Source organism: Giraffa tippelskirchi, chromosome 11 (assembly GCF_054371585.1).
Source record: "Giraffa tippelskirchi isolate mGirTip1 chromosome 11, T2T-mGirTip1v1.2.pri, whole genome shotgun sequence".
Taxonomy (NCBI): domain Eukaryota; kingdom Metazoa; phylum Chordata; class Mammalia; order Artiodactyla; family Giraffidae; genus Giraffa; species Giraffa tippelskirchi.
Window position 1 is genome coordinate 85,423,038 of NC_137285.1, and position 27,751 is coordinate 85,450,788.

At 40.5% G+C, this 27,751-nt stretch overlaps 1 protein-coding gene across 7 annotated transcripts in view; it reads right to left on the bottom strand.

Annotated features, from left to right (window-relative positions):
• ARHGAP42 (Rho GTPase activating protein 42) overlaps positions 1-27,751 on the bottom strand; it is a 343,088-nt gene that overhangs the window by 87,917 nt on the left and 227,420 nt on the right. For all 7 annotated transcript variants that reach the window (XM_081545986.1, XM_081545985.1, XM_081545990.1 and 4 more), the window contains one exon: positions 6,657-6,758. In XM_081545986.1, the coding sequence (XP_081402112.1) occupies positions 6,657-6,758 (102 nt within the window). The remainder of the gene's footprint in view (positions 1-6,656; positions 6,759-27,751) is intronic.

The window sequence follows — 27,751 nt, forward strand, 5'->3', positions numbered from 1 at the left end:
ATTCTCCAGGCAAGAACCCTGGAGTGGGTTGCCATTTCCTTCTCCAATGCGTGAAAAGTGAAAGTGAAGTCGCTCAGTCGTGTCCGACTCTTAGTGACCTCGTGGACTACACCCTACCAGGCTTCTCCATCCATGGGATTTTCTAGGCAAGAGTACTGGAGTGGGCTGCCATTGCCTTCTCCAGGGGATCTTCCTGATCCAGGGATCGAACCCAGGTCATCTGCATTGCAGGCAGATTCTTTACCATCTGAGCCACAGAAGGAAGCCACAATACATCAGAAGAATATATAAATCAAGTGAGAAATTTGGACCAGTAGCTTTTCAGGACCCTAAGTTAGTATTTTACACAAATTATATACATTTTCTTCCTACCACTTAGAGGAACACACTATTTATAGAATAAATGGTAAGGGGATATAGGTGGTGGTATGCTAATAAAGTTTAACAATTGGCTCTCTTGGGGGTGGGGGGAGATCGCGATTTACACTATTTGCTGGTCTTTGTGGTATAAATATTCCCAAAATAACCAGTGCCAAAGCACATATACAACATCACTGAACCAGCAACGAGAAAGAGATGAGAAAACTGGCCCTCCAAGAAAAAGCTCCAGTACACCACGGGGTGTAAAAGATGCAAAAATATTTTCAGTCTCAGGGATAACTGTCTATCCAACAAGTTATTTCTGAAGCTTCTGTTTACTTTAAAAGATGATCTTTGCGTCAACTTGCACACAGGAACAAACCTGAACGCTTGAAACACTGTTAGAGCCTAAAATCATTATTTCTGGTTAACAAAAGCTGTGCATAAAAGAGTTCGCAGAGCAGGCATGCTAGCCATTGAAAGGCCTGCTTCGACTAAAGAGCTAATACTGGTAGCAGAGTTCCCCAAGGCAGAGGTTCTAAGCAATGACTCGTGCTCCGACACTAGGGGAATGTGGATTTTAGGAGGGTTCCCACCTGACAGGAAGGAGCGAATGAGCAAGAGGGTGTGGTCAGCTCCCCCCTGCCACCCCCTGGTCCTCTGGCTCTCACCCCACGCTTGTAAATCCCGATTGTGTTAACAGCTGAGAGCTCTTACAGCGCAGGCGCGTGCCCATCACAAGGCACTCGCGTGGCCATGGGCTGCTTGTGTTCCGGAAGCATCTGTGAGCTCCACCTGAAAAAGCCCCTGGGGCCGCCTTACGGTTGCACTACGGTGGTGAGGCTGAGCCACGGCTGCCACCTGGGTCAACGCAGAGGAGAGAAGACGGCCTGCCTGCTGCTCTGGCTGCTGCGCCAGGCGCGAGGGAAGAAATGTGTCCGCGGCTCCTTCAATCGTCTTCCCATTTCGCTGCTTGCGCCTTGCCTACCAAGGGTTCCACGAACAGTGTGCAGCAGTGTGAACAGTGAGACACCACCTGCCTAACGGATGAAAGTAGTTCACTAATGCTAAAACTGTGCAAGCATTGTGGGCTGTTTGAACCCCTGCTTTCTATCTGGGAGCCTGGAATTTGCGTACATGACAAGCAGAAGGTGTCTACGTGACCAGCCTCCAGTAAAAACCGTCGGTTCTCAGTCTACGAGGTTCTAGTAGATACCATTTCACGTGTGTTGTCATGAGTCGTTGCTGAGGGAATTAAAGCCCTGTGTGTCTCCCCGGGAGATGATTCTTAGACGCTTGTGCCTGGTTTCCCTAAGATGTCAACAACTAAATTTAATATACCAATCTGCTTTGAAAGGTCATCTAGAATGCACAGTACTAAAAGGATACAATAGCTTAATTCTTTTCTTCAGTACCAGATTTAGAAAGACATTCTTTTACCTCCGATGAATTCCTTTAGTCCTTGAGCTCATAGCGTGTATCAGTTGCTATATACTCATTAACAACTGTGGTCAAGTATTTTGTACTGGAGAAATAAGATAACTATGTAATTTATAGTCCAAACTTTTACAACTGAAAGGGAATAGTAATTACTCCAGAACAACAGATTGCTTAAGTAGCTGTTGTTTACATGGCAAAGTCATCCTAGTAAGAAACGAGTTAATTACATAAGAAAACCACACAGTTCAGCAGACAGCAGATACCTAAATTCTTCCTCAGACACCCTAAGCTGTCTCAATTCAAAACAGAGGAAAAAAGGTAAATGAAAAAAACTATCACTCAGGTGATAGCTGTTGATTTATTCCCAGAGGAAAAAGGATTTAAGCTGGGTGCTGAGGAATGGAGAGGTTCCGAGAAGGTGGACATAAAAGGAGAAGAGTTTGAGTGAGGGACTAAAGTCAAGGGAAGTTATGCCCTGGTAGATGGAGCAAAAGGGTTTATTTGAAATTGGCAGAAGTGAGAGCTGAGCCAGCACAGAGAGAATGAGGACACACGTCATCTTATAAACCAGGCAAGAACTGGAGGAAGGTGTGGTCAGGATCAGAGCTGGACTTCAAGAAGGTCAGATTAGCGAGAAGGCAGTGTAGAAAGTATTGATTCAGCGGTGAAGCTGGGTGCACCTGGATATAAGGAGACCTCTTGTTAGATACGGGTAAAGGCGGTTGGTATATCCTAGTAAGAGAAGCTTGAGGACGTGGGTGTGAGAAGCATAGGAGGAAAATGTCGAAGATAATTTTAATAACACCAGCAGTAACATAATTAAAGAAGTGAGAAGCAGGGTCAAATGGGAGAAAATGGGTGAGATTCCACATGTCACTGTGGTGTCATAGTAACCAGACAGTGGACAGTGCAAAGGTGTCAGGATGGGAAATGTGGTGGGAAACACTCCCTGAGATGTTACAGACAGTATGAAAGCAGCAGGCCCACTGGGGACACAGAGAAGGGTAAGAATGTGGCAAGTAGAAACTGAGGGGTTCCCTTCACTCAGGAGGTGGGAGAGGAGGACCTGCTGAAAGCATATCTAGTTAGAGATTTTAAGAGAAACCCAAACTCTTGGCTTCTAAAAGGAACCCCGATACTATTCTCCGAACTATAAAATTGATACATACTCATTACTATATGTTTATTCATTGTTCATTATTATAACAGGGAAATGTAAAAACAATAAATTAACTGCAGCCTCACTATCAATATTTTGATGGGCAACATGCACACAAAAACTTACTTTAAAAGACATGAATAACAGCATATATTCTGATTTAAATCCTGTTATCCCACACTTAGGCTAACAAATATTTCCAAATGTCTTCAAATGATTTTCCAAATAAAACTTTCATAGTCATATCAATTCTGTTTTTGGCCAAGGTCTATTTGTGTATTTATCCCAATCATTCTTTTGTGCTATTTTGGATGTTTATAAAATTTTTATTGTGAATAACTTTTGGAGCAACACATGTACACAATTTATTTTTATACTCATTTCTGATCATTTCTTCTGGTCAAATTCCTATCAACAGAAATCATTTCAACTCTCTTGCACATATAAGGCTGATTGAAATATGGTCAAATATACCTCAAAAGTTTTTGAATGATTTCATATTCCCACCAGAAAAGCCAAAGTCTGCTTTGTTTCCCAGAACTTCACTAACAATAGACATTATCTTTTAATAAATTAACATGCTGCTACTATTATTAAATTATACTTTTAAAATATATGATATAGAAACTTACAATATTTATTATGGTTTATATTTCTTCTTTGATGAAATGTGCTTTCATATTCTTACTCCATTTTTTCCACTAAAACTTACTTTATCTTTTCCACACTGATTTCAAAAAACATCTTATATATAGGAGATGGTTATCCTGTGTCATGTTATATAATAGTTCATCTTTTAATTTGATTTAAGGTCTTTTCAAAGAGACAGATTACTTTTATGCATTTTGGTCTTTTTACATTTCCTTCATGATCTCTTCCTCATAGTTTATGCTTAGAAAGAAATTATCTATTCACATTTCAAATATTACTTCTTTTTGTCTACTGTAAAGCCCATAATTTTGACAAGTCTGTTTCCAATTCTGTGTACTCCAATGGTCCATCTAATAGATGGCCTTGGAGCTTTACCAACACATGCTGACCCCTAATTCAGTCCTGGTAATGGTTAGTCACTCACGTTCCATGAGCAAAATGAACAAGAGTCAGTTATGTCAGTGAGAAGACACAGAAGGGTCTTTCTGAGAACAATTTAATAGGCTTGGTGCCAACAGAAGGACCAGAGCTGCTCTGGAAGGGAACAGATGATTTTAATGTCATGCTACAGAATTAAACATGTGCGTAGCAGCATCTCCCCGTAACAGGTTTGACTCCTGGAAAAACCGAGGAAAAAGTAAAAAACAACCTACATTTTTCCTTTTCTACACTATATGCTCTGAGGAGTTGCTTTACACAATATTTGTGTTGTATGTGTATTTGTGTCATATTCTATCATGGGCTGTGCCTCCTGGAAAAAACTGTGTGTGTGTGTGTGTGTGTGTGTTGGGGCAAATGGAGGATGCTACCAACCATGTTACAGGTTTTTTCTCGCATCCAACTAAATATAAAACCAGAATGAATATTCTGGTCCATCATATCCCAAGGGATTACGAGTCACTAACAAGTATTAAATATTGAGCTACACTGTCAGGGAAAATTAAAGCATAACCTCTAGAGGACTTTACAATTATGACAGAGTTAGGAAATCAAACCAAGCAATCCCTAAAGGAACTCAGTCCTGAATATTCACTGGAAGGACTGATGCTGAGGCTGAAGCTCCAATGCTTTGGCCATCTGGTAAGAAGAGCCGACTCACTAGAAAAGTTTCTGATGCTGGGGAAGACTGAGAGGAAAAGGAGAAGGGAGTGGCAGAGGATGAGATGGTTAGACAGCACCAGCGACTCAACGGACCTGAGTCTGAGGGAGCTCTGGGAGATGGTGAAGGCCAGGGGAGCCTGGTGTGCTGCGGCCCACAGGGGTGAAGAGAGCCAGCCAGCTAAGGGCAGGCCCTCATTGTCACCAGGAATCTGATAACTCTTTAGAGACTCTATGCATTACCCTTGATTTTGAGGCAGTCGATTTTTAGAACGTGCCTTGGCCTTGGTCTCTGGTACTTGATGGTGACAACTGGGGGAGCCTTTTCTACAGATGACTTCATCTGCATACTGCATTCTCTCTCAGGCTTATTCTAAGGCAATGGGTAAAAGTTTAAATAGACATGCATTTAAGAAGTTTAGAATATGTGAACACAATGTTAAAGAACAACATAGTACATTATAAGATTAAAAATGTCCATGAAAATTAAAAATATAATTTCTCTTAATAACAGATTTTTCTCCACTTCACATTAGCCCCCAAATCTTTCCATAGGCACCCAACTGTCTATTAAATTATCCTATTTTAATAGCAGGTATTAATAACAAGTTATTCATTATAGTGAAACACAAATCTTTCCAACGTTCAACATTTTAAGTGAGGAAATTCAATTCCCTCTAGGGGAACATAAAAATACAGTAAAAAGGAATCAGAAGTAATCTTCTATGCCTTTTTGACTGCAGTTCCACTGCACGTGAACTCAGAAAGCATGCCTCGTGGCTGAACACGAAGGTCAGAGAAATAAGAACAGGAGTAAGCAGGGCAGAGGACCAAGCCGAACCTGAACAACAGTTCAGGAGGGAAGGTGACTTTGCTAGAGGATCACAATGAGACATTTAAGAGAGTTCACCGATGCAATCCCCAGAAATACAGAGAAGAGACGAAGAAGACACTGAAGGAGGCTCAGCACCAGGCAAGATTCCCTGGGGCAGTGATGGCCGCAGGGGAACCAGCTCAGTGGCTCCCGGTTCAGCTCTGAGACACACCCCTGTACGCCGGGGAAGTATGGATGGTGAAAGACAACAGAGCCAGTTACAAAAACAAACAAACAAAATATGCTACCAGTAGAGCTCAAATTGCAACACTCGTCAGTAAAAGAATTTTCTATCTGGCTAACTATAGTTAAAATACTACCAATGAGAAGAGCAAATTTTCAGAAAAAAAAGGAATACATGCATTCCTTGTATGAGAACACTGTCCACATTAGTAAAATATTTCTGTTGACTTGTTTAAATTGACAAAACATAATGAAGATTTCAAAACATGTAACTGTATATCTTCTCTCCCTTAATGCTGATGTAACAATTGACGACAGTTATTTTTAACTTAATATAAATGTTACACCATGAATTTGGTAGGTCTTGCTATTTAGAACGGTTTCCTAGGTGGCTAAGTGATAAAGGATCTCCCTCCCAAGCAGGAGACGCAGGTTCAATCCCTGGATTGGGAAGACCCCCCCCAGAGAAGGAAATGACAACCCACAGCAAGATTCTTGCCTGGGAAATCTCATGGACAGAGGAGCCTGGTGGGCTACAGTCCATTAGGGTCACATCGGAGTAGGGCATGACTTAGTGACTAAACAGCAGCAGCAGTTATTTAAAATATGCCCAACAGGAAGAAAAAAGAAATAGCCTTGCTTCACTCTTCTTCATTATTGAAGGAAATACTAATCTTTCTCTTGGAACTGTTAATTTTAAATGTCACAAAGCACGAAAGTGTTCAGCACCGTGCCTGTCTATCCACAGTAAATGCTCAATCAGCTTAAACATTTTTATCATCACTATTTTATTAAGCAGGAGCAGATTCTGAGATAATGTCTACTTTTGGAAATCTAGACTTCACATGACAATGCTAATGCTCTTTTCACATTTCAATTGGAAAAACTTACCTCTTGCAAATGAGATTCCTTTTTCTTTGCAGACAAATTTAAATGCTTGTCCAGAATAGAATAGTATTTTTCACTCTCTTTGTCAAATTTCTTCTTTCCATCCTAGGAGATCACAAAAACAACAAAACAGTCACATCAGAGAGTCAAGATAATCTTGATTTCCATCATTCCCATCAAGCATCCGATAAAATTATTTAATAAAGATTCAGTGAGCTTCCACTATGTGGAAAACTTGATGAAGTAGGAAGAAGGATAGGAAACAAAATCATGTGAGTATGTATTCTGCTCTCAAAGAAGTTCACAGAACCACAGTATGGAGGGGCAGGCGGCCTACAGTAGAATCCCTCTGAGCACTCTATAACTGATGCTCAAGAAATTCTGACCTAGAAGTCTGGGACATAGCCAAGAGAAAAATGACTCTTTTAGGCTTTTTTGGTGATTCAGATGAGTTAACATACAGTTTAGAGACCACTCACAAACTCTTTGCAAGGAACCATAATATTTCGCAAGTCACAGAAAAAGATGCCTGATGTTTCAAACAAGTCATTGTCCTTTTTTTTTAAGTAGAAGAAATTTTTATGGGCTTTCCAGGTGGCTCAGTGGTGAAGAATCCACCTGCCAATGCAGGAGACACAGATTTGATAATCCCTGGGTTGGGAAGATCCCCTGGAGAAGGAGATGACAACCCACGCAGAGGAATCCCATGGAGAGAGGAGCCTGGTGGGCTACAGTCCATGGGGTCGCAAAAGAGGTGGACAAGACTTAGTGACTAAACAAGAGAAGGGGAAATAGGGAGGGGCTATTATAAACAAACGGAGAAGGCAATGGTACCCTACTCCAGTACTCTTGCCTGGAAAATCCCATGGACGGAGGAGCCTGGTGGGCTACAGTCCATGGGGTCGCAAAAGAGGTAGACACGACTTAGTGACTAAATAAGAGAAGGGGAAATAGGGAGGGGCTGTTATAAACAAAAAGTCCACTGGAGGAAATTAGGAGTTTGAAGTATAGTGGCTTTTCACGGGCTTAGTTTGACAGTTTCACACTGGCTGAGCTGTTCAAACAGCACATTCTTGATAAATAGGAAAATAAATCTTCACAAACTGGTGGTGTGAAATAATTAGACCGGTTCAAAGTCAAATCAAAAGGATTAGAATAATCTGTATCATACACTCAACATAACTTAATAGCTGACCTTTGCCATGTCTAAAATAACACTGTTTTATGGGTTCAGCTGTAACCAGGCTAGCCCTTTGCTGGAAGAGAATACCTTTCCCCTAAGGCATACTTCTACAGAAATGCAAATAGAATATAGTTCTAAAGAGAACAGGGCATGCCTAGACATATGATCTTCTCCAACTATAAATATGTTATCCACCAGGTATGTTTTTTCCATTTATGAGTCCATATGAAATAAATACTACATGACCACAGTCATAAATTTCACTGGCCAAAGAAGTACTATTCCTTCCTTTTATCTCAGTGTTTCTGGATGTGCAATGTCTGGACCACATTAATCAGAGTTAAGTATTTTAAAGGCTACTCAAAATGTAGATTCCTAGTTCCCTCATATAGAGATTCAGACAGCTCTTTTTAACAAGCTCTATGATTATTATGGATAATGCTCTTCATTTATTTGAATCAGTAAATATTTGGAGGCGATTAATTAAAAACAACGGGTGAATGGATGGATGAGGAGAGGAGGGGAGACTCTAGGGGGGAGTGGGGAAGAGAGGAGAAGACAAGCAGGCCTCTGGTCTGTCTGTCTCACAGCTCAGGTTGTCAGATCCAGACTAACAGATGAAGGTATTCTGTTCTGATCCAGTAGCACTCTAAACATTTATCCACTCAATCATATTTCCAGGAACCCATCATGATCTAGTTGCATGGATGGAACTTTAGAAACTTAACTGGTAAAGTTGCACTGAATGAAAAGAACAAGCAGGGTTCTGCTGTAAACATTCTAGACCTTTGAAGAAGTACTGGAATGTCTGTGCATTGCTGTATTATACCCGTAAATAAAGCCGGGGAGTAACATATTCACAGGATTTTTATCATTTAAGGAGAAAATGTGGCTCTACCAGGCGAAACACAATTGGAAAATGCCAAGGGGCATTCCTATTCAAACAAGGTCCATGGAGGAACTCGCACAACAAAATGTGGAGGAGAGGAGCCAAAAGGAAGCAAAGAGCCCACGGTTCAGGACAGGAGGCGCTCGTCCCTCCACTGTTGAAACAGATACCTGAGTGAACATTCCATTGTCTGCTCCTTAATCTGGCATTTTATGCTCACAGCTGACCTGCTCAAGCAATCTTTACAAAAGCCTCTCTCATTAGCTATCCTGAGCGCCTGTTCTTTTTTCTCTACAGACTATAAATATAAATGCTTATTTCTTCTAATAGCCACAGCTTCAAGTTAGAGCTACTCTTAGCATCGAGCTGAAACAGACCTCATTCACAAGTCCGCTTCAACAGTTTCCTCTGCTTTGTAACTGTTCATCTAATTTTATGTATGGGTCTCTTACGGTGTTCAAGCCCTACAATGCAGCAGGGAAATGTATATGCTAAATTTACATCCTATATATATCCTATGCTTCTCAAAATTAAAATTTTGAGAGAGTGCTCAATAAATATTTAATGAACACACAAAATTATTCCTCTTGTAACAGTGAGCATTACAGTCACTCACACACATTCCATCTGATCAAAAAACCGATATCCATGATACCAGGCGGCGATTCTGCACAAACTACAAACGGCCTCAACCCAATCCCTGTGACACATGAGCACTGCAGGGGGTGGGGGGCGCCAGCCGCCTTAGAGACGAGCACGGGGAACTGACGCACTCTCTCATCATACAACAGGGGCTTAAAATCCCTCCCTGTGTGTAGAGGAAACTAGGTGGGGGAGAAGGGGGCACAGCTGTGGTAGCTACACTTGCATCTTTGTTTTTCAGTGTTTGCTGGCATTTTTGGAAATGTGAACTCAGTGCCAACATACCAGCATTCCTAGCAATACAAAAATCATTCCCAGAAGAACACCCTGGACTCCTGATCAAACCCTGGCCCTTCACACCACCAGGCCAACAAAAGAGATCTACTCAAAGGCTCCAGTGATGCAGATAACACAAACACATTCAGTTCTAGTATAAAATGAAAGAGCGGAGCTGGAAGAGCAGGGCACATGAAGGACAACTATAATCTAGGGAACCATGTTCTTGAAAAAAAGCGCACTTCTTGTGATTCACACCTCCCCTCAGAAGCCATGATTTACTCTCGTGTAAGTCAGGTCCTATTTGGTTTTAGTAACTTAATACCACACAGCTATCGATTGTCTATTGTGTACTTGTGGATACCAAGCTAAGAATTTTCTCCAAAACCAGTGCTGCAGAAGGAAGGGAAAATAATGCATGAATCTTTACGCAAAACGCTGTATGTGATTACTGTCTTCTCATCGTCGTAACATGACTCAAACAAATGGAGACTATGTTATAATGGTACGACGTTTTCTGTAGATCCACAATAAGTGCATCTGAACCACGTAATCATGTACAATGAAGTCATATATATATGTGTGATATGCTTATATGTGTATATTATAGAATCTTAAAAAAATGCCATCAAAAATGGCAAGTTAATCCCCAAACCCAATTATAATGGCAAATGTGTAAGGTAAGTTCAAAGTCTATAATCAATTTGTGTTCCAAGCTACACTGTATTTACTCTGAGCACATGATCACATTATTATTTAGCATCTAAGATTAGCAACTGAGGTTATGCTGTACTTTCGTCATATACCCTGAGCTAAGGAAGGGGAAGAAAACTCCCAGTCTTAAGGTTGTGATATATAACAAACAAATAGGCAAAAAATAAGTCAAATACTCATATAAACTATAGGTCTATCACAAATTATATGCAAATGTTAAATACAAGGCCAAATCAACACCTTCTATTGACCACAAGAGGGTACCAAAGGTGGACAGACTCTACCACAACACCTAGAAAATCACAAACAGAAATATTTCAAGCTTTATCCAATTGTTTTTTCTCTATAAAAGACAACTGCAAAGCTTTGTTTAAACAACTATTTTAGCAACCTTTATCTTAACATTATCATGATCAACTGTTTTTAAGTAGAGGCAACGAAAAAATATTTTCTATATTTCTTTTTCTTTTAATGAAGCATACATTTAGAATTCACGCTTCCAATTTTTAAGACAACTTCAAGGTTATAATTGCCACACAGGATATTGCAAAATTTTCCATGCGACTATTTATGTCACCATGTTAGTATAACCATTAGCTGAATAAGCACTAAACATATATTTTTAAAATCCTTTTAAGTGAGTGCACAGTAGCAGAAATAGTCATGTGAAGAGTAATAATAAATACCAATAGATATATTTCTATTTTACAAATTCGTAATTCTTATAAACTGGCACAGTGCTAGGCATCGAGAGGACAAGATACAGCCCTGACTACCAATCTTGGCTCGACTTCCTCCTCTGATAGTGGGATTTCCTCACTGCTCAGAAGAGTGACCTAGGGTGACATCATTTCTAAGTCTCAGAAGGAACAGCTGCTTGGATATTCCTTAGACCCAAGAGATTCTTGGTATCCAGAAACTCAGGTTGTTGAGACCCTTAATACAGCTTTCACAGCAGTTTTCCAACTGCAGGTGACGGCACCCAACCACTCCCCTCCATGTCCCTCCTCCTCAATCTGCTGAAATACAGACATTTCAAAAGGGCTCCTTTCTGCACTGCTGTACCATATGATTCACCGTATCTTCCCCATTCCAATTATCCTACACTGCCAGCACCATGTGGTCAGACTCATAGGAGCCAAAGGTTTCACATTTACCTATATAAGGAACTCCTACAAAATGGAGAGACAGAAAAACAAACAGATAAAAATACAGATGAAGGATGTGAAGGGATCACAAGAGGGAAGTCAAAAGGGTAACAAGCATATAAAGAGTTTTTCAAACTCATCAATAATTAAGAAAAAAGCAAATTAAAATATTGAGATGTCACATTATATATATCAGATATTGGTTGACAAGAGTTATAAAGGTGAATAACACTATATGTTGAAGGCATGTGGAAACACAGGAACTCACAAAGGGGTATAGCCTTTCTAAAGAGAAATGCTGCACTCAACATTTCTAAGTGGTATAAATGTGTGACCTAAAAACTAGCTTCTGGGTGCTGTACATCTCAGAAATATCCTCACAGAAAAGTCCATAAGGAAACATGAAAGAGGATCCATCAGGGACAGGAGGACAGCCAGGTGTTTACTGGTGAATATAAATGCATTCGAAGCACACCACAAAGTCGCAGGCATGAAGTAAATACGACAAATACGTGGATCTTAAAACATAATTCTGAGTGAAAACCACAAAACACAAAATAGGGAAATAACACAAAGTCATTTATGTAAATTGAAGACATGAATAGAAAAATAATATCAATTTTGTAAGACAAATATATACATATTAAACTTATGAGAATGGCTGCTGCATAAGAAAGAAAATGTGAATGAGATATGAGTGAAAGAATAAAACAAAAGAGTTGTGAACTAAAAAAGAAAAGAGATGAGAAAAGATAAGAGAATCAGGAGATTAATCAAGAAACCCAACATCTGACTAACAGAAGTACTGAAAGAAAAACGAAGGGAGGAATTACCAAAAAAAAAATTCATGAAAATTTCCAGAACTAACAAAAAAAGTGTCCATATTAAAATGACACAACATATACAAAGCACAATAAATGAGAAAATATCTGCAAGATATATCATACCCTATTACAAAACCATGATTAAAAATGAAAAATCTAAAAACAGTTCGAATAAACATCATCAGAAACCAATGAGTTCACAACCACAACGCAGGAAGTTATAAAACAAAGGTGCAGTGCTTTTAAAATTCTGAGTAACAATGAATTCCAACTCCGATTCTATATCCAAAGTGTCAATGTAGATTCATGGTAGTATAAAAATATTTACAAACATACAGGGTCTCAAAATTGCTGCTACTGCTGCTGAGATGCTTCAGTTGTGTCCGACTCTGTGCGACTCCATAGACGGCAGCCCACCAGGCTCCCCCATCCCTGGGATTCTCAAGGCAAGAACACTGGAGTGGGTTGCCATTTCCTTCTCCAATGCATGAAAGTGAAAAGTGAAAGTGAAGTTGCTCAGTCGTGCCCGACTCCGCGACCCCATGGACTGTAGCCTACCAGGCTCCTCCGTCCATGGGATTTTCCAGGCAAGAGAACTGGAGTGCCATTGCCTTCTCCAGGTCTCAAAATTATTAATATCTAAAAATTTGTCCCATTTTTCAGAAAGATACTAAGGGATGTGCCCAATTAAAATGAAGGAATAACCCCCAAAAATCAAGACTTAAGATCTAGGAAAACAACAGTTCAAAGAGGCAAAGAAAATTTCCAAGAAAATGGTAATATGACCTTCCATGAAAACAGATGGACAAAGAAGTCTATGAACTTTAAAGCAGCAGTTAAGATTAGAGTCCTAGGAGGGATGTGTCTTTAAAAAATCTTAGCCCCCCCCAAAAAAATAAAAATAAAAGTAAAAAAATAAAAAATAAAAAATCTGGAGAGCTATTTGATGTATACAAATGTATCAAGATGCATTTTGTAATTACATTAATGCATTTGGGAACAGACTTTTATGCAAAATTTAAAGGTAACTATTAACTCTAAAAATAAAGTCTCCTCCTCCTTTATGTATATATGTGTGTTTATGTATAAGTGAAATAAATGACAGCAATGGTACAAGGACAAGAGGAATTTTGTTATTCTAAAGTATTTGCACTACCTGTGAAACAGTGCAACATTATCTAAAGAGGATTTGGATTAGTTGTAAATGTACATTTCAAAAGTACAAATTTGTAAATGTACAAATGGATGAAATAGGAAAAAAGAGAAAAAAAAGATGAGAAACGGAAAGAGTGGGAAGCAGAGGAGGAACTTATAATGCCACCTTACGGCAACCATTAATGTTTCTAAATGTTTTTAAAAAGTATAATTGATATGGTAAGAAAACAGAGAAAATGAAATCATATAAAGTATCCAATTAAAATCACAAAAGGCAGAAAAATATTGGAAGAAAAAAATAGGAACAAAGAACAAGGGCAAAAAGTAGAAAACAACAGCAAATATGGTAGATATTGATCCAACTATATCAGTCATCACTTTGAGAGTGAATGGTCAAAATCCATTGATTAAAACACAGACATGGTCACAGTGAATCCAAAAAACAAGACTCAGCTACATGTTTTTTATGAGAAACCAACTTGAAATGTAAAGACACATATATGTTAAGAGCAAAGACATAGAGAAAGATAAACTGTGAACACTGAAGAAGAGATAGCAGGGGTAGCTATATTAATGTCAGATAGATCAGATTTCAAAACAACAAAGTTACTGGGGATAAAGAGAGAGGATTACATAATGCTTAAAAGGTCAGTTCTTCAAAGACAACGCTGCTGCTGCTGCTGCTAAGTCACTTCAGTCGTGTCCAACTCTGTGCGACCCCATAGACGGCAGCCCACCAGACTCCCCCATCCCTGGGATTCCCCAGGCAAGAACACTGGAGTGGGTTGCCATTTCCTTCTCCAGTGCATGAAAGGGAAAAGTGAAAGTGAAGTTGCTCAGTCGTGTCCGACTCTTAGCGACCCCATGGACTGCAGCCTACCAGGCTCCTCCGTCCATGGGATTTTCCAGGCAAGAGGACTGGAGTGGGGTGCCATTGCCTTCTCCATCAAAGACAATAATAATTCTTCTTATGTATGCAGAGCATACACATACATTAATGTGTATGCAGAGCATAAGAGCAGAGCATCAAAATATGTGAGGCAAAGACTGACAAAACTTCAAGGAGAAATAGATTAAATCCACTGTCATAAGACTTTAACACTCATCTATTAGAAATGAACAGATCCAACAGGTAGAAAATCAGTGAGACTATAGTTGAAGTCAACAGCACTACCAACCAACTGGATATAATGCTGTTGATTCAAGAATAGCAGATTATACATTCTTCTCAAGCTCACATGGAACATTTACCAACACAGACTACACTGTGGGCCATAAAATACATCTTAGCAAATTTGAAAGAATAGAAATCATTCTCAGAGCACAAAGAAATAAGCTGGAAATCAACGACAGAAAGATAGCTGTAAAATCACAGAATACTTAGAGATTAAACAAGCTTCTAAATGACACATGGGTTAAAGAAGAAATCTGAATTTTAAAAAAGCATTTTGAACTTACTGAAAATTAAACATCAAGATGTGTAGGATGTAGCAAAAAGCAATGCTTATATGGAGAATTACTGCACTGAAAAACATTAAAGAGAACAAATGGATGAAACAGGAAAAAAGAGAAAAAAAGATGAGAAACAGAGAGTGGGAAGCAGAGGAGGAACTTATAATGCCACTTTAGACTGTGGGAGAGAGAGAGACTGCTACTGAAAGTTTCTGATGATGTTTGATTGTAAACTGTCTCTTGGGCTGTGTGAGGACAGAGAGGACTGGGATTGGGTGGGTGGATAGTACTTGGAGTCGGTATAATCTTATGGGCTCTGGCATGACATCATGGATAAAACTAAGTTACACAACTGAGTAAACTCCAGGCAGGGTGTGTGGAACACACTCCAGACAGAAAGTTTGGAAAATTACCCTGAGTGAATATAGAGATTTCCTAATTAAAAGTAACACAAAGCTTTGCTTTAAATCCACATTCAAATTTCTCTTCTTCTTGCTTGACAGAGACCTTGGAGAATGAAATTAAATACTCAGTTAAAAAATCAAAAAGCACTGATAACATGTAAGGAAGAACTAACCTGAGGACAAAAGACTGACACCATGAAAGAGCATGCTCACGAGAAGTCTGCATCGGACTGAAACTGACAGAGGTGTCTTTCCTTAACTCCCAGAGTGAAAGTCACAGCAACTGGAATTTAATTTCACATATTATGCTAATATTATACTTTTTTAGTGCAAAATTCCTAGAAAACAGAGCCAGAGGCAAAGCTTGCCTGCTACAGCTTGCATACAACCCGTGGGGAGCAGGAGTAGAGAAAAGGGAAGAGAGACAGGAAAGGAGGAAGGAAGATACAAGCATTTATTACTGAACTAACCGTAGAAACAGGAGGAGAAACAGCCAGTTGCTCATGCAATAAGGCACACCTCCATTCAGGTTTCACAAAACCAACACACCTCTGGACATTTCAGTTGGGTAAGCAAGGAGGAAGCAAGGATTTATCTGCCCCATGGATAAGAACTCTCCTGAGTTTTTTGGACTGTCATCTGCTTGCTCAACAGCTGTAGGAGAGGCCAGCGCCCAGGGCCCCCCGGCCCTCCATAAAGGGTCCAGACACGATGGGGAAGAGCCCACGGGACCGTGAGGCTGTGCATTACTTGTGAGGAATAAGAAGCAACAATCCTCAGCCAGAGTTCTCTTCGGAGCAAACCCCAAGGGTCTGGGAAGAGCATAAACTGTGCCCAACACCAACACACACATTCCTAAGATGCGGACATAAGATTTTATCTTTATTGAGGGCGCTATATTTGCAATTTTAGATAATGAAAGTATAACATTTTCAAGGGATTTGCAGACTCGTTCACAACCTTGCTCTCTTGAGCCTGTTTTGTATATTTAGCTATCAGAGGGTTTTCAAGAAGATCATGTTTATAAATAGGAAAGAAAGAGTGCGTTATCATGACTCCCATGTTATACAGTGGAAAAAAGAGGTTCATGGAAATTAACCACAGGCCACTCAAACAGCAGAAGGATGGAGTTCAGACTAAAAACTACAAGATCTTTCTCAACATGAGCATAACTAACACAACCGCTCAGTTTTAACATTTCAAAAGAAGATGACCCCCGTCCTCCATGGGATTGAAGTGCCTTGGTCAAGGTCAAAGAATTAGTCACATGAGTCCAAGCTTGGAACAGCCATCTCCTGTGTGCAGAATTCATGGAATTCTAAATTTCTATTGCTTTTATCAAAAGCCCTTTTTGGCAGCGTGCCATCCTTTTTCACGGTAATAGAACCCCTCAACTGTAGCAGGGCACACAGCTGCCACAAATAAAGAATACATTTCCCAATCTCCTAGCAAGGAGATGTGTCCATGTGAGTAAGTTTTGTTCAAAGAATAGGAGCAGAAGCATTGCAGTGGGGGTGGCTTCCAGAAGCCTCCCAGAAATGCCTGACGCTCCTCCCTCAACCTTTGCTTGCCCAAGGGAAGAAAAGGGTCTGAGCGGGCCCTGCAGAATATGCCCTTTCTGCTCATTTCCTCCGTTCTGCCCTCCTTGACCTCCAACACTAGCTTCATCTCTTAAAAAGAGTTGCACTTTCACGAGAACAGTACCACGAAAAAGTTATTATTGCAGGTATTTCTGCCTAAAGGTCTAATTTCAACAGCCAGACTGAAGGACTTCCCTAGGATACAGATGAGTGGAGAGAAGGAGACAGAGTCAGAGAGAGAGAGAGACTGACTGATTCACCCAAACATGTTAATAGTGTGGAGGCTGAGAAATCCTTTACTAGTCTATAAGCTAATACGGTATTTCCCAATAAGGAAGTCTCAGTGTGTAACTGCTGAGTGCATGAGTTATAACCAGCCCATTCTGTAACCACTGTCACGTAGTCATGGCTATCCTCTAGAATTGATCACCAATCGTATTACCTGGAACACTGAATAACTCTGGGGCCTTGGTCATCTTATCTAACAGTTGTACTCAATGACTTCAGCTTAAACATTTTGGAAGCAACTAGCATATAAAGAAGTGCTCGATTATTGAAAACACAAACATGATTATTTCTGCAGCACTGCTCTACATAAAGCTTCTCCCCGGAATACCCACCAAAAGAACTACCTCAGAGGGATGGCCATTGAGGGCATGGGCCTGCCAGCTGGCAAACGATCCCCACTACGAAAAGATCCATATCAGCAGTCGGTAAGGCGGGGATTAGTAAGAAATAACTACCCGTTCACTTTCAGCTACTATAATCTTAGTTGTTCCTTAGTCTTATTGAGTTTGGGGTTTTATACTCCAAAGATAAGATCCAGTCCTCAAAATGTCACACTAATTGCCAAGAACATGAAATGCTTAAAGGAAGGTGAGAAAGCGCCACAGGTTGCCAGCATTGAAAACTGTCTACTTGGCAGTTAAATGTGCAGGCCGGGTGGTATTGCTACCACTTGGCTACTTTCACATCACGTGACATAAGCCACAAACTTCAGAATAAATCTCAATTTTCATTCACAAAATATACTCTTCACTGGTGGGTTGAGCATTTGGTGCTGTTTGTGCCTGAGGTTTAAACAGCTACATATCACCTCTGATTTATAAACAAAATGTCCCCTGTTTCACCCTGTAAACACGATGAGCACCCTCGTGAGATGTAGCCTGTGTGGTCTGGAGTCCCTGTCGCCTCCTGCAACATCACCAATGTGACCATTCCTACAGCTTCCTAAAGTTTAGACCGTGTTTATAACAATGCCAACTAGGGGAGGGCTGGTCAAACCTGATGCTATCAAACTGAAATACCCTGAAGGACTATTTGGCAGAGCACATTTAGACACTTCTTCAGATCATAGGAGTAGAAGAGGGGATAACTGAGAAATCTCTTTTATACGTAATGGAATGCAATTGTGCTAAAAGTGAAAAACATCACTCACAAACAATGCTTAACTCTTTCTCATTTATCAAATAACATAGAAAAACTAAAAGACTTTGGTTAGTAAAATGTAAGCTTAATTCCCAGGTGTGAAATAATTCACTATTTCTCAAGAAATAATTAACAAATATTTTTAATGACAATCTTAGTCTAGTTTTGAGCCTTAAAACAACCAAGATGTTAAAGTGAACAATGAAGAAAGCTAAATTAAATTTTTCCACCAAGTGTATATAGAGCGTGATTTATGAAATAGAATTATTCTTTATCAGGGAGCTTACCAAATAGAATTAGCTAAAGTAATTCCTGAAAGTTTAGTTTTGTGACTGCAAAAACTCCAAAATTAATTAATATGAATTTATATTATTATTTCTTCCAACTATTAACATGCCAATCAACAGAAATATTTAGGTATTATAATTTTTATAGATTTAATATCCAAAATACTTACTTCTCAAAGGAAGTTAAATTTTATACCAAAGGATATAATTTTCTTTCAGTGAGTTAAATGAAAAGTGTAGCCATCTGTGCTCTCTGTCAATTATTTTTGATTCTAAGTTTTCTCTCCCCTTAACTCCTATTGATGGTCTTTGGGTCATTCACCGTGGCCATTTCAAATAAGTGAAAAGGAAAGTTTTAGCCCAACCAAATCTACTTTGTGTATTATTCACAATACACTTAGAGTTTATTAAAAAGTTCATTTTAGTGCAGAGGCCAAGAATAGGAGTTATCTATTTGTTCTCTCTCAGAGTCCAAGGAGGACAAGGGGATGACAGAGGATGAGATGCTTGGATGGCATCACTGACTCGATGGACATAAGTTTGAGCAAACTCCGGGAGATGGTGATGGACAGGGAAGCCTACCATGCTGCAGTGCATGGGGTTGCAAAGAATCAGCCACAACTGAGCAACTGAACAACAACAAGATTCCAAATATCCTCTCTCTTTACCATAAGTCCAACCTTAAGCACAACTTCAATAAGTTTAAGTTGAATAAAATAAATTTAGAACAGCCTAACTGCTACTGCTAAGTCACCTCAGTCGTGTCCGACTCTGTGCGACCCCATAGATGGCAGCCCAGCAGGCTCCGCCGTCCCTGGGATTCTCCAGGCAAAAATACTGGAGTGGGTTGCCATTTCCTTCTCCAGTGCATGAAAGGGAAGAGTGAAAGTGAAGTCACTCAGTCGTGTCCAACTCTTAGCAACTCCATGGACTGCAGCCTACCAGGCTCCTCCATCCATGGGATTTTCCAGGCAAGAGTACTGGAGTGGGTTGCCATTTCCTTCTCCTAGAACAGCCTAAAGGTACAATTAAAAACCCTAAGACTCAAAAAGCTCTAATTTAACCCCATAAAGAAACACATACACACACACTCTGCTACATGTTCTCTAAAGAGTGGCATTGGTTGAAAAGGGATTCTGTCATTTCTTATAAAATGATCCCTCGACCTGAAATCACGCTATTCAAACGCTTCTGGCATCCTGTAGGGATGAGCACAGGAGGGAAATCCAAGGTGAAGGAAATGATTTACAAGTTCGTCCAGCTGCCTGTAAAATCTGAGTATTTCACATGGTGACCACCTGCTCTCCAACTCCAGTTGAGGAGACAGCAGAAGGAAATGGACTAAACCTGAGTTATTTAGGTTAGTCATAGGGAAGAATTTTTCAAGTACTTGGTATATCTGACGATGCTGGTAGACGTGAGGTAATAACAACTAACAAATATGACCGAGCGGTCCAGGGATCTCCTTTCTGAGAGCTCGTGACGGGGTTTACATGGAAAGCCAGAAATAAAAAACTGCTTCTGTTTTACAGGCAGAGAAAAATCAATAGCTAACTTGACAGTTTAAGGGAATTATGGTGACTGACTAGAACCCTGGCATTTTAAGACTTGTCTAGAAGCAATTACAAGTCCTTCTTTGTGAATATTTTCTTCTTCATTTGGTTCTAGACAGACGTCATACATAATCAGTTCCATTTATATTTATAAAAATGACTTCTTTTTATCATACTTTCTAAACACAGGAGTCAGACACCAGATTTGACAGCGTGAATTAGAGATAAGCCTACAGAATCACTTTTTTTTACAGCCTGAATCAATCAATATAAAACAACTTACCAACTAGTAAGCAGAATATTCAAGAAACTGACCGCTGTTGGTTATAATTTGATACAGATCAGGAGCCACAAAGTATCTGTTTTCAGAGCAACAGATTACTCCCAGGACGCAGTGAGCTTGCCCCACCTGCTACTGCTGCTAAGTCGCTTCAGTCGTGTCCGACTCTGTGCGACCCTATAGACGGCAGCCCACCAGGCTCTGCTGTCCCTAGGATTCTCCAGGCAAGAATACTGGAGTGGGTTGCCATTTCCTTCTCCAGTGCATGAAAGGGAAAAGTGAAAGTGAAGTTGCTCAGTCGTGTCCGACTCTTAGCGACCCCATGGACTATAGCCTACCAGGCTCCTCCGTCCATGGGATTTTCCAGGCAAGAGTACTGGAGTGGGGTGCCATTGCCTTCTCCACCATGCTCCTTCAAAAATACATACAATGGAAGGCATATCTTTCAGGTACTTCCATTGCTGCAACTTGTTCAGCCTCTGCCCACATTATACAGGGCTTTTGGTTCACAGCATTTTATTCCATACATTTTTTTTTCTTTAGTGCCTTTCTCTAGGAATGACCTAGGGAAGGCTACCCTTCCCTTCCAAACACTCTGATTTATTTATTCAATGAATACTGAGCAATCAGGTCTCTAGGGGACAAACATGAGCAAGATATACTGTGTATATTTAAGGCCCGAATAGTTTAGCAGGGTAAAGGGACAAAGCAAAGCAAAAAATAAAATGCACTAGTCAGACAAAGGGGACCAGCGCACAATCAATGTAAATCAAGACATGGGTCAGGACCAAAAATTATTTGACTACTTCAAAGTGCAAAGAGGCTATTTGGCAGTTAAATCATGGCTGCCAAAGAATAAGATTTTTGCACATGCTGAAAAGTTTTAGACCCTAAAAACTATGCTTTATATCATTTGTAGATTTTTATTTGGAGGGAGGTTTCTTGGGCTCCAAAATCACTGCCGATGGTGACTGCAGCCATGAAATTAAAAGATGCTTGTTCCTAGGAAGAAAAGCTATGACCAACCTAGACAGCATATTAAAAATCAGAGACATTACTTTGCCAACAAAGGTCCATCTATGGACCATCTATATGACCATCCATGGTTAAAGCTATGATTTTTCCAGTAGTCATGTATGGATGTGAAAGTTGGACCATAAAGAAAGCTGAGTGCCAAAGAATTGATGCTTTTGAACTGTGGGTGTTGGAGAAGACTCTTGAGAGTCCCTTGGACTGCAAGGAGATCCAACCAGTCCATCCTAAAGGAGATCAGTCCTGAATATTCATTGGAAGGACTGATGCTGAAGCTGAAACTCCAATACTGGCCACCTGATGCAAAGAACTGACTCTTTAGAAAAGACCCAGGTGCTGGGAAGGATTGAAGGCAGGAGAAGGGGATGACAGAGGATGAGATAGCATCACCAACTTGATGGACATGAGTTTGAGCAAGCTCCAGGAGTTGGTGATGGGCAGGGAAGCCTGGCATGCTGCAGTCCATGGGGTCGCAAAGAGTTGGACATGACTGAGCGGCTGAACTGAACTTAGGGACAGAGAAAGATCAGATTTATTTTAAGTGATATTTCTCTGGCAGCAAAATGAAGGAGGTGTTTGAGAGTGGAAGTAGAGCCAAGAGACAACTGGGGCCTGAATTAAAAAAAAAAAAAAAATACAGGAGTAAACACAAAGGTACCAATTCGGGAAATCACTCATGACTTGGTGACTGTATGGACATGAGGGGTGTCAACGCATGTGAACGAACACAAAGCTGGGGGAAAAAAAACAGCTTTGTCTAAGAACTAAGACAGGAAACCTGCCATTCTTTCAGATTGCTCCCTTTCCCTAACATCTACATCCATGCGTTCTACCTATGATTTTTGCCTTCAAAGTATATTTCAAAACTTCCTCTTCTAGATTCAAATTCACTGCAATAATTTAGGGCCTTCAGGTCTCCCAGCTAAACTTCCAACTAATTAGCACTGACCTGGTCTACTGGCAGGTGGTGTTCTTGTCCCTACTGGTTATCCATATTTCAGTTAAAATAATTAATTTAAAACACAATTCTTACTATCATATTTCCTTAGGTAAATTTTCCCAAAACTACAGAAGAAAAGTCCTCTCTTAGCAAACCATATAAGACCTTTGGTAATGCAGCACTGACATAGCTCTCTGATTTCATCTCCAACACTTCCAACTTCATAGTTTATGTTCTGGTAACACCAGCATACCTCAGGTTCTTCCCACAAATCATCATCACCTCTTGCCTACTTGCTATGCTCTGTTCTGCCCAAAAGGCCCTTCTTCCCTGGCAAACTCTCACTCACCTTTCAAGACTCACCTCAGGCATCACCTTTTCAGAGACTAGACTTCCACTTTAGATCAAGTGCCTTTTGTGTCCACAAAGCATTATGTACCTACGTATACCTCTGTTGTTGTTCAGCCGCCCAGCCATGTCCAACTTTTTGTGACCCCATGGACTGCAGCACACCAGGACTCCCTGCCCCTCACCATCTCCTGGAGTTTGCTCAAGTTCATGCTCATTACATCGGTGATGCCGCCCAGCCATCTCATCCTCTGATGCCCTCTTCTCCTTCTGCCCTTGATCTTTCCCAGCATCAGGAACATTTCGAATGAGTCGTCTGTGTACATCAGATGACCAAAATACTGGAGCTTCAGCTTCAGCATCAGTCCTTCCATATACATATACCTCTAACCCAGCATTTATCATGACATAGTGGATATAGAACCCACCTGGAATGCAGGAGAGGCAGATGATGCTGTTTTAATTCTGGGTCAGGAAGATTCCCCTGGAGGAGGGAATGGCAGTCCACTCCAGTATTCTGGCCTGGAGAATTCCATGGACAGAGGAGCCTGGAGGACTACAGTTCTTGGGGTCGCAAAGAGTCAGACACAACTGAAGTGACTGGGCACGCACGCATGCACACATATGTACGCTGTCTCTATCTCACCCATCAGTAGTGACTGACTTTGAGTTATTTCCTGCAACATACTCATCTTTGTACTTTCAAGTCTAAGAAAAATATCTACCTGCCATGTAGAAGGTCAGTAAATGTTTTTAGACCAAATAGCCTGAGAAATACATACAAATTGGGTCAATTCGGGGGATTGGGTTTGGAAGAGACAAGGCCAGGAACATAAAAGGAATTTGCTACAGGCTGTAAGGATTTTTGGTCCTGATTCTTCTGTGGATAAAAGCCTTATGAAATATCTGCTTGGAACTAAAATAAAGTCATATTTTAGTAAATACTTTCCTTTTGGGGGGAGGGGCTAAGAGTTGAGATATTATGATTTATAATAAGAAATATATAGTCTTCACCCCCATTTCTGGCACAGAGTTTCCAAAAACCATTGGCATTTCCCAAATGACAAAAATGATAAATATATCTTGATATCCATAGTACATCTCTTTCATTAACACCTGAGTTTAAGTTAACAAGGTGACTTCTGAAAAGCCGCAAAGGATGGAAGTTGGTTGTCAATGGAACCCATTATGTGATTAGAGAGTTGGAACTTTCAATTCCACCACCTTTCCCCCACCCCGCACCTCCAGGAAAGGGAAAGGGCCTGGAGATTCAGTTCAATCATCAATGGCCAACGATGCAATCGATTATGCCTAAGTAATGAAGCCTCCATAAACCTCACAGTGACAGGGTTTGGAGAGCTTCAGGGTTGACGAACTTGTAGAGGTTCTAGGAGAGCATGGAAGCTCTGCATCCTCCTTTCCCACATGACTTGTCCTACCTATCTCTTCCATCTGGTTGTTACTGAATTGTATTCTTTTATAATAAACGAGTCATATAGTAAGTATAATGCTTCTTTGAGTTCTGTAAACTGTTCTCGACAATTATTCAAATTCAAGGAGAGGGCTGTGGGAACCTCCCACCTATAGTGAGTCAGTGAGAAGCAGAGGTGACAATTTGAACTTGCCATTGGTGTCTGGGGATCAGGGTGGGGGTGGACACTACAGATTTGTAGGACTGAACCCTTAATATGTGGGATCTGACACTATTCCGCAGATAGTCTAAGAATGAGCTGCTTGGTGGTACAGGAAAACTACCCACATCAGAAGAGAACCATTCCTTCTCATTGGTCTCATATGCCTCAGAAGAATCAGATTCATCCAGAAAATAATCTCAAAGCCAGGAAGTAGTTGTGGATAAGGGAGAGATGCCACCATGCACTTTCCTTGTCTGTTGTGAGATGCTAAGAGCCCTCTCATTGTCAACCACAACATCTCTCTTGGAGAGAAACACAGTGATGAGATGACATACCTGTGAAGCAGGTGCAGGCCTCAAAGACTTGGAGCTCCTTCTTGAAAAACACACTGCCGTTTACCCACCTCCCCAGAAGACTTCTAGATACTAGATTATTTTAATGAGTATCCTTAATAATAGGGTATCCCATTGCTCAGCAATGGAGTTTATGAAAGAGTAAAACTGATATAAAATTAATAAAATACTAGTGTTTGCCAGAGGCACAGAACACAAGGATAGTTCAGGTAGCATTTAAACAAAATTTTTACTTCAAAACCATTAAAATCTGTCTTACTGATTAAAAAATAATATTACATAAAAACGGTACATCTATACCACATAATATGTTATGAGCACATCCTTTAGTGATAATCATACTGTCTGCTTCCAAATCCTGATTTACTACTTAATATCTATGGAAGCCTTAACAGGTGATTTTACTTCTCAGTTTTCCTCATCTGTGTAATAGAAATAAAAATAGTGCTACCTATGAAGTCTTTCAACTTCCTAGTGGCTCAGATGGTAAAGAATCTGCTTGCAATGCAGGAGACCTGGGTTCGATCCCTGGGTTGTGAATATTACCCAGAGATGGGAATGGCAACCTACTCCAGTACTCTTGCCTGGAGAATTCCATGGACACAGGAGCCTGGTGGGCTGGTTGCAAAGAGTTGGACGTGACTGAGAGACTAACAATTTCTCTATTACTTTCAAGAAGTCCTTAAAAGAAGTAACTGAGGCAATCTCTTGTAAATCATTTAGTATTGGGTTGGCCAAAAAGTTCTTTTGGGTTTTCCCATGACATCCTAGGGAAAAACCCGAATGAACTTTTTGGACAAACCAATATAGTTCACAGCACATAATGAACACTCAGTACTTACGGAACTTATAGGATAATATACAGCGTCATCAAAAACCAACTAGACCTTTAAACCATGAAAGGACATAAACATAAAAGAACTTTTGAAATATCACCGGCCTGAAACTCGGGAGAAGTGAAACACTAAGGATCAGGTGCTGGACACAGAGTTGCTTTAGATCATGAAGGGCCATCAGTGGAGGCAAAAACACGGACCTTCAGAAGAAACGGCGGCAAGTGGCGGGGTCAGAATGGCAGAGGGAGAGCAGCCCTGACCTACCTTCCACCACTGTCTGTGAGAGTGACCTGAGACCAGCAGGAAAGGTGCCCCCCAAGCAAAGATGCAACAGACGGAGTCACCGTGAGATGGGCAGCGTGAGAGCAGCCCTGACCTACCCTATACCACTGTCTGTGAGAATGACCTGAGACCAGCAGGAAAGGTGCTCTCCAACCAAAGACGCAACAGATGGAGTCACAGTGAGATGGCAGAGGGAGAGCAGCCCTGACCTACCCTCTACCACTGTCTGCGAGAATGACCTGAGACCAGCAGGAAAGGTGTTCTCCAACCAATGACGCAACAGATGGAGTCACAGTGAGATGGCAGAGGGAGAGCAGCCCTGACCTACCCTCTACCACTGTCTGCGAGAATGATCTGAGACCAGCAGGAAAGGCGCTCCCCAAGCAAAGACACAACAGACGGAGTCACAGTGAGACAGGCAGGAGGGAGACAGATGTGGTCTAGTCAGGACACACGTTCCCAGGTCAGTGACCCACAAATGCGTGAGACAGCCCAACAGCAGAGATCCTACCCAATGGGCAAGGGACCTTAAATGACACATTAGACCATATCAACTTAATAGCTATCTATAGGACATTCCATTCAATAATATTTCATCCAGAATGTCATTCAAGTGCCCATGGAACATTCTCCAGGATAAATCACATGCTAGGCCACAAAACAAGTCAAAGTAAATTTAAGAGTGCACTCACAACAAGCATCTTTTTTTACCACAATGGTATGAAACAGGAAATCAGCTACAGGGGAAAGAGCACAAACACCTGGAGTCTAAAGGATATGCTACCAAACAACCCATGGGGCACTGGAGAAATCAAGAGAACATTTTAAATTATCTTGAAAGAAAAAAAAAACCTTGAGATAAATGAAAATGAAACAGAAATACAATGTTCAAAAGCCTATGGGATACAGAAAATGCATTTCTAAGAAGGATGTTTATAGTGACACAGGCCTAGCTCAGGAAACAAAGGAAAAAAAATTAAAATAAACTAACCTTACACCTAAAAGAACTAAGAAAAGAAGAACATGCAAGACCAAATATGACAAGCCCACCACGAGCATCATACTTTACCACAAAAAGCTGAAAGCATCTCCTCTTAAGATCAGAACCAAGGTAACAGTGAGCAGTCTCACCACTTTTATTCAGTATACTACGCAATTTCTCACCACAGCAATCAGAGAATCCGGGAAAAGCTAGTCAGATCCATATAAAAGAGTTATATGTAAAAGAATGATTTTAAATAAATTCAAATGGATTAAAGACTTAAACATAAGGCCTGAAATCCTAAAACTTCTGGAAGAAAACAGGTACTACACTCTTTCACATTGGTCGTAGCAATATATTTTTTTAATCTGTCTCCAAATGGGACTAGGTCAAACTATTAAATAGCTTTTTCACAGTGAAGGAAACTATCAATAAAACATAAAGGCAGCCAACTGAAAGGGAGAAGATATTTGCAAATAATAAATATGATTAGGGGTCAATATCCAAAATATATAAATAATTCATACAATTCAATATTAAAAAAGAAATCTGACTTTAAAAAGGGCAGATCTAAATAGACATTTCCCCAAGGGAGATACAGAAATGGCCAACAGACACATAGAAAGATGCTCAACATCACTAATTATCAGAGAAATGCATATCGAAGACTCAGTGACATATTATCTCACACTCCTTAGGATGACTCTCATCAAAGAGACAACAAATAACAAGTGTTGGTGAGAATGTGGAGAAAAGGAAGCCCTGGGGCATTGTTGCTGGTAATAACAGGTCGGTGCAGCCCCAAGCAGAAAATAGCATGAGGTTTCCTCAAAAGATTCAAGACAAAACCACCAGATGATCAAGCAGTTTCACATC